Below are 8503 nucleotides of genomic sequence, written 5' to 3' on the forward strand. Positions count from 1 at the left end.
AGAGAGCAGCAGTTCATCTGGGGACATGAATTTTGGAGGGCTTAAGGAATACAGATAGTTGCATTAACAGCTATAAAGGTAAGCAAAATATATCTTCCAGTGAATTTTTAAGCCAAGAAATATATTTGACTGTTTAAATTGCTGAAAAAGCTCTTTAATTGCTCCTGTTGCTAAATATGCCATAGGAAAAGTTGAAGTCTCTTCTTTTTTATTTGTAGACTCTGCTAAACCAAAACGGATTTAAAAACCCATAGTCAGACTATATCAGCAAAATATATTGCCAGGTGAACCCCACTATCTCTGCAGTAGTTGCAGTAGTAAAAGGTATCTCTGTACCTTTTACTGTTGGCATTTCTCCAATCGACTTCACTGGGACTGAATTCTAGCATACTCTCAACCCTTTTTTCTCTCCGCAGGCATAATTCTATAGTACCACACAGGGGTGGAGAAGGGGACTCAGCTATGTGGTCAGAAATGAATCTTTTCCTTTCCTAAGACAAAGTTAGCTTCATGGGCAAAAGCAGGCATTCATAAGACAATGAATACATCCATTCCACTGCATTCTATGGGACCCCCGTCGAAGTGTAAAGGCATTGTTAGTTTCAAGGTTGACGTTTCTCCAATATTATGCATCAACCTGTGGAATATGGAAAGGTTGAGAGCCCTGACTGGCTTGGCTCAGTGGAAAGAGCGTTGGCCTGAGCACGGGAGGGTCCCAGGTTTGATTCCGGTCAAGGGCATGTACCTTGGTTGCAGGCACATCCCCAGTGGGGGTTTTGCAGGAGGCAACTGATCGATGTTTCTAACTTTCTATCTCTCTCCCTTCCTCTCTGTAAAAAATCAATAAAATATATATATTTTTTTAAAAAAAGAAAGGTTGAGAGTTTTTACTCCAGGCATAGATGGTACCATAGTTCTCTTGCCAAGACATGGATCTATCAGCTCCAATGGCTTATTATGACCAAGCACTCTGGCTTTGAAGACACTCCATGTCTGGCCTAATAGGCTTTCTATGTCCTCCTGTCTCCACCTCGCCACTTTCACATTCTCAAAGATACTTGCTCCTCTCCCTGAAGACCCCCGCCCCCTTCCATGTTAGCCTCAGTAAGAAGTGCTACACAAATTGGCAAAGTACACAGAATATAGCTTTTGCCCTTGCTCTTTTAAAATATATTTTAATTAAAAATATTTTTATTGATTTTTAGAGAGAGAGAGGAAGAGGGAGGGAGAAAGATGAGCCAATCATTCTCACCCAGAAGTCACTTATTATATGAAGCCATCTCAGGCCATTCCCTCACAGAAATTATCCCTCCCACCCCATCCAAATGTGCACAGCCCTTTGCCTACAGCTCCGGAATACTCTTATCCCTTTCCCTCCTATATTATGGCAATTTGTGCATACATTCGTTGTCCTCTTTGAGAGAAGGACAAGCCCGATTCATCCCAAAGTTCCTAGCATAATAACTTTGTATATAGTCAGTGTTAATTAAATATTGTTGAAGCGATGAGTAATTGATTGACTGGCTGATGGAATGACTACAGTAAAAATTTCTTCAGAAAGACTGTGCCCTCTCAGAAGTACAGTACGTCTAGGATATGCCAGAAACTGGCAACTCAGGACTTTTCATATGTTTCTCATGCCAGAAGAGGGCTCATGCCATAGCCTTTGGTCTACAGGTAATGGCAAATGCCAGAGTCTAAAAAGAAAATATTGTGAGCATAGCTTCCATTCGTGATACATTAGCTATCTATTTTCTTCTATATAATGATGTCAAAACAAAATTATCTAATATTTTAGAGACTATGTAATAGAATGCTTCTTATTATTTGTAGTCTTGCTCATAAAAATGTATTTTTGGTAAACACGTCAATCCAGTTCTTTTATATCAAAATCAAATATTTTATTTTGGGGAAATTATGAGAGCCCCTGTGATAAGTCCTTTGCAGGGTGAAGAATTCTTCTACAAAGGCCAAAGAATGAGAATAAATAATTCCCTCATTTCTCTTCTCTTCTGACTCCTCCCTCTCCATCTCTCTTCCTATGTATTTTTTAATAAACCTGGAATTAAGTTTAAATTAAAAAAATTATTTGGTTTAACACAGCCAACCAACTTCAATGCACCAGTGCAGTGCGGGGAGTTTCTTAAATCTTAAACATGGTTATAGGCATGAGAAAGAGATAGAAACATACTGTTTCAAAACAGTCCAAATAGTTGGCCCAGAAATGACCTGGTTAATAAAGTTAATAAGGCAGAAACAGCCCAGTCACGTTAGTGTGCATGGATCTGACTTGGTATCATTCTTTGCAGATGCCACATTCTTGTACTGGTGCGCCATCCAGGGCAGACTAAGATACCTATATATAGGCTAACAGACACCATGTAACCTTCCATATCTGGAAAGAGGGAGCACCCTCCCACTTTACTCTCAGACCAGAGAATGAAGACTCTGACAGCACAACTGACTGAATGTGTCCTAGATAAAGTTTACTCATATCATCCCCCATTGCAAAGGAAAACCCACCCTCCAGTGAGCTGGGCCTTATATTCACAAAGATTTCAGACATGAACTCAGCAGAGTTGTGCATGTAGGATTACAGAGCATGCTCAATAAACCTGCCTCATGAAGAACCAGTGCAAGAACGTTACACTTTGTAGGATAGTGCAGCAGTGCAATAGCAACTAGCGTAGACAGAATTCTAAGACAGCACCGGGATTCCAACTCCTGTATACAAACTTGTCTAATCCCTCTCCCCTATATGTGGACAGGACATATGATTTTAGAAGGGGTTTTTACAGAGGACATTAAGATCCATAATCAGTTGACTTTGAATTCATCAGAAGAGCGATTACCCTAGCTGGGCCTGACTTAGTCAAGTGAGCTCTTAAAAGACAGGCAGTTGAAGACGTAGCTATTCTGTTGTGAGAGGCCTATAGAAGAAGCCATGTGGCAAGAACCTGAGGGTGGCTTCTAGCTGCTGAAAAGTCCCTGGCTGACAGCCAGCAAGAAAAAAGGGACCTCAATCACAGAATCACAAGGAACTAAATTCTGCCAGCAACCACATGAGCTTGGGAGAGGGCCTCCAATTTCAGCTGAGACCACAGTCACAGTTGACAAGTTGTTTGCGGTCTTGTGAGACCCTGAGCAGAGGACCCAGCTAATCCTTGCCTGGATGTCTGGCCTAGAGAAAATGTGAGATAAGAAACCACTAAGTTTGTGAAAATTTGCTAAACAGATATAGAAAATGAACACAGGAACTACCTCCCTAAACATAAAGAAGAGAAATAAAAGAAACTATAATACCATGTAAAAATTTAAAAAAGTCTTTAGAATGTTCCATTTGTGGGAAGATATCTATGAAGTTTTCATGTAATAGCTTTTTCCTGTTTTCATATAATAGCTTTTTATACACACAGACCCACAATAATGGAGCACATCTTTTTTTTATTGGCTAACTGCCTTTAAGATATTTTCCAGACTACAACTAAGCAAAGACTTCAGATCTCCACAGTCTCACCTTATCCTTTCCCTTTCTGAGGACATTGGGTACATTGCCCTCTTCTCTATGCTTTTAATGTTAAGAGATCTATGTAACTCGATGAAAGCATAAAGAGTAAAAAAAAGCACTGAGAATTGCCCCTGTAAAGGAAGTATTTTGATTTGAACAAATTTTCTTGGACCGTTTGAACAGCCTATAACAGGAGTACATAAAATATATGCAAACATGAATGAGTTTCTGGAGCACAGTTCTTCAACGCTTTGACTGAAATCTCCTTGATAGAGTCCACTGGGCCCCAGACTTCCTTTAAAGCTTATATCTTGCCTCATTAACCCCAAAGGAGAAGTAGTCTGGCCAAATTTTGATATGACTGGAAAATGTAGGCTAATGTACCATTATGTTTGAGAATGGCTACTTCTCTCTGAAAGTATTATATTCTCAAAAATGTGTTTTTCTCCAAATGGTACTCTGGCAAATATTTGTGCTAAAAACTATTTTATAAAATATGTATTTGTCCTTTATTATACTTTCCATTTGTCCAGATTAACACTCATGTACTTAAAGTGAAAGTCTACTAAGAAAATATATATTTTTTTAAAATACTTTAAATGTGTTTTTAAAAAAGGAACTATAGAGGAGTGAACTATATGTAGGTGATAATGTTAAGATTGTGTGTGTGTGTGTGTGTATGTGTGTGTGTTTTAGAGTATTTCAAATGAGAAATATGGCTACATGCAGTGAGTTAAATAAATTAATTGGGGTTATTTCCCCCCTAAAATGGGGTATACATATTCAATATTTCCAAGGTCTTAGTTTTTCTAAGTCTCTTTGCACTTGAATTAAACACAAGTGAGAAGATATTTTAAGAATAAATATATTTTAGGGTAGTTTTATATAAAGGGATTCATATTTTCTAATAATTTTTTAAAAATTATATTGTATATGAGAAAAACAATTTTAATTAATGGTCCACAATTGTCTTTCAATCCTGACAAAGAGCTCACTTCTTAAATATTAAAAGTAAAAAATATCCTATTACATAAAGCAAATGTCACTAGGTGATAAAGTGTATTATTAACTTTTTTTTATGTTGCCCTGTGATTATACACCAACTGATACATTAGTAAGATAATGTTGTAGGCTTTTCTTGTCATATACTTGTTTTTTTTCCCCTGGGGAGAAATGTTAGATGCTGTTTTGCTTTTTATTTTCTATCAAAATATTAAATCAGTATGGCTAACAATAATACTACAAACATCATGGTTAAGTTAGCAAAGTGATTTTTCAGGGTTATTGTTTGCTGTCTTGCTTTTTATCAGAATTGTCCAAAATAAAATAAGAAACTAACATGACAATAAAATGTACCTAAGAAATAATGCGGAAAAATTTTAACAAGTAAGCACATTGCATTTTTAGCATAATAACATTATCCATTCTCTAGGATAGGTTTTATTTGAGGGGGTAACAATTCAACAACATTAAAACTTGCTAACAGCTTTATCTTGCACAAGAAAATAAATGACCACTATAAAAAATCAAGAGAAAGAAGGATAATGATAGGAAAAGAGTTTCCAGGATAGTTATTTTACTTAAATAAAATTGTGTCAACACAGAAAAGATAGCATAACAAGATAAACTGAATATTTAGCCAGGGAAACCGTATGCTCATGATTCTAGACACAGTGAAATTTCTGGATGAAAATTTGCTTAAAGTATTAAGTTTCAGATTATTCAAGACATCCTGCAATTCATACAAAAAACAAACGTGAAAGTACAATCTTCTTTTATTGAGTGAGGTTTGTTGGGACAAGGAATATCCAGCAAATGTTATAAACAAAACATCTGTGTTACTCATCACTTTGAAATGTGCTTCACTGATTTTCAGATTGATATACAAAGTGGTTCCCTCCAGGAATTCCCCAGACGGCTGTGGATCACAGACCAAGCATGCACTCCAACAGTTTTAATTTTTTAAAAATTATTCTAAAAGCTGATATATGATGATGGTCTTCCCAAATAAGGATTTAAAATTTCTAACCCATTTTATTAACATTAATGTGCAGTTAAAATAGAAAAATGCCTAATCACTAGTATACCCATCTCTCTCTACATGCTCTCTGCTTGTCAAATATTATAGTGACAGAGGCATCCTCACACTGAGGACCCAAAGCCCCTCATTAACAACTGATATCTAAGTAGAACCCTGAGGTGATTCCCAGGGCTATGCTGGGATGATTCACTGCACAAGGCATTCCACGCAATTTTAAATGACAATGATATAAGCAACTACTTTTTACCAATTTCTTCATTTTCAATAGAGATACATTGTGATCAATGTCAGAAGGCTTTGGGGGAGGGGATTAAATTTGCAACTTCAAGACCAAACATCCACATAAAACTGATTACTTCCTAAGGTAATAAATATGGCACCCCCGCCCCCCAATCATGCGAGATTAAGGTCTGCAGTGATAAATTTGTGTGATGGCCAGGTGGTGGAGGTAATGGCAGTAGCAGGGACTTGAAATTTTATTACGAATTGTTATCAGATTATTATTTAAGGAAGACAGATCTATCATGGCATTGTACTTTTCTTACGCTGTCTGACACATCTAGAATATAAAAAGGGAGAGAATGGCTACAACTAAAGATAACACTGGAAGAATATCCACCCCAACTACCATGAGTAGACTGGATGTGAAAAACAAAAATTGAACAAAATCAAGTAAATGCTTCATCTCTCCCTTATGTAAAGTTTTCCAAGTATTCCCAAAGTTCAAAAGTCCAGGAGCTACTTCCCAGCATCATTAGAGTGTGTATCTAGAACACTGTAGTGGAAATAACATTAAATGAGCTCTCCATACCAGCTCCAAGAAACATAGCCTCATAGTAAAGACACACACACACACACTGATACCTGAACCACTGAAAAAAGCCTTTTAAATAAACGAGTTTCTGTGAGTCTGCTGTAATAGTAAGGAAAAAGAAAGATAGCACAGAAGCAACATACGCTAGGAGGAAAGTGTGAATGGATATTCATAGTGAAACCAACTGAGAACATTTGTTGGAGAAGTGACTACAGACTTCTAATTACTGGGAGAAAGCTTTACTGGAAAGACCAAAGGGCTCAAGCAGGGAGCTAGAGAAAAGACTAGGAAGGAGTCAGGACCTGACCGTGGTCCTGAAATAGAACACTTGCTCCAAGCATCCACACACACTCTCTCTTTAAAACAACAACCACAACACACACACACACACACACACACACACACACACACACACACACAACTGTCACTTAAACAACCCAACGTCCAATAACAGTTGCCCTAAAAAATGTCGAAACTTTCTTTTTGGTAAGATCAGCTTTTCTAATGCCTAGCTCCTCCTTCCCCAACAATTTCTTCTTGAGTGTTAGGATAACTTCAGGGCCCAAAGGTGCACTCTTCTAGTTTAAATCAGGAATCAAGATTCTGACAGACTCACAATGCTTAGAATTCCACAGAAAGCTTACACTTGGCAATTCCTGATTCTAGTCTGCGGTTAAACTCCGATGGGAAACCATGCCATCCGAAAGCCCTCACAGAAGGAAGCTCCATGGATGAAGAACATCCCAAACTCTCCCTCTAATCGAGGAGGACTTGAGATTGTGGGATACGGTGGCAGATTCACCACTATGGACAATTCCCACTCTCGCCTCATAAACTTAATACAAACCAATTCCTGAAAGAGGTACCCAAAAGACAGGTCCCACCGGGAACGAGGGATCAGTCTTTGGGCTCTTTTGAACCCCAAGAAATCAAGGGGACCAACTACACCAAAGTGTTCACGCTGCACCAAACCATGGGAGGAAATAAAAATTTCTCCGCACAAAAGACACCGTGGAACAGAAGGAAATTCACTCCGCTGTGGCACAAAAAGAAGGTGGGAGCGAAAGTAATTTCTACACACACACACACACACACACACACACACACAATCATTATCAACAAATAACCGTGCAACTCGCCGAAGTGCAGGACTTACGTGTTCCGTCAAAGCGGGTGGCGATGGTGTCCAGGAAGGTGTTCTGGGGCGCCAGTAATCCTTTCATAACCGGCATTTTCCCAGCGTGGTGTGAAATTCTCCATCAAAGTTTGTCCAGGAGGGTTGTTCGAGAGGAAAGTGCCAAGAAGGGAGCAGGGGAGCGAGAGGATGGCGGGGAGGGGGGCCTGGCGTGGCGGCGGGGCCGGGCCCAGGGCAGGCTCGCTCGGTGGCGCTGAGCCTCCCCGACTCTAAGGGGCGCCAGGAAATGCCAGCGAGCGCATCTCCCACCCCCCAGGAGCCAGGGAACAAAGACCCCTTTGTTCGCTCCCGCTCCCGCTCCCTCTCTCGCAGAGATCCGAGTCCCGTGGGTGTGGTGTTGGAGAAAGGGGAGGAGATAGGTCCGGACAGGTACCCGGCCTCCGCCTAGAACTTGAGAGGGGGAGGCCACCCAGTGGTCTCCAGCCCAGCCCGGGAGGCCCGGCGCCCCCGGGGAGGTGGCCCCCTCCTGGCGCACCTGCCGGTGCCCGCGGCCGCGCGAGGCGGCCTGGAGTTCATTGCGCGGCCCCCTCTCCAATCACCCAGGTCTTTCCACCCGGGAACGGGTCCAAAGCGCCGGGGTTGCGGGAGGGATGAGGGGGGTGGTTTCCACCTCTCCTTCCTGGGCTCAAAAAAGGGGGTGTTTCAGCCCCTCGCCCCAAATGGCCATCGGTCTCCCCAAGCCATTCTAAACTCAAACCGAAAATGATAATAGTAGCTGTTCACGCAGACAATGGGTGGCTTCCCTCTCTCCGGTGACATGTGAACAAAACATTTCTTGAAAAGTTTGCTGTTTTTCCTGATTTGCAAATGACAGCGCCAGTGAAAACGGCGAGGCTGCCCGATGAAAACAGCTTTCACACAAACTAGCCTAGCCGGCCCCCTCTTCCCTCGCCCCACGGCGGGGCTCCCCCACCCAGGCCGGCACCTCCAGGTAGGAAGCCCGGC

The 8503-nt window shown here is 40.9% G+C and overlaps 1 protein-coding gene across 1 annotated transcript in view; it reads right to left on the reverse strand.

Annotated features, from left to right (window-relative positions):
* The window catches only part of KCNH8 (potassium voltage-gated channel subfamily H member 8), a 272605-nt gene extending 264913 nt beyond the window's left edge, over nucleotides 1-7692 (reverse strand). The window contains exon 1 of the mRNA XM_006770167.2: nucleotides 7520-7692. Coding sequence (XP_006770230.1) covers nucleotides 7520-7595 — 76 coding nt within the window. The 5' untranslated portion in view covers nucleotides 7596-7692. The remainder of the gene's footprint in view (nucleotides 1-7519) is intronic.
* Nucleotides 7693-8503: the final 811 nt, after the last annotated feature.

The sequence above is a fragment of the Myotis davidii genome, unplaced genomic scaffold (assembly GCF_000327345.1).
Source record: "Myotis davidii unplaced genomic scaffold, ASM32734v1 scaffold962, whole genome shotgun sequence".
Classification (NCBI taxonomy): domain Eukaryota; kingdom Metazoa; phylum Chordata; class Mammalia; order Chiroptera; family Vespertilionidae; genus Myotis; species Myotis davidii.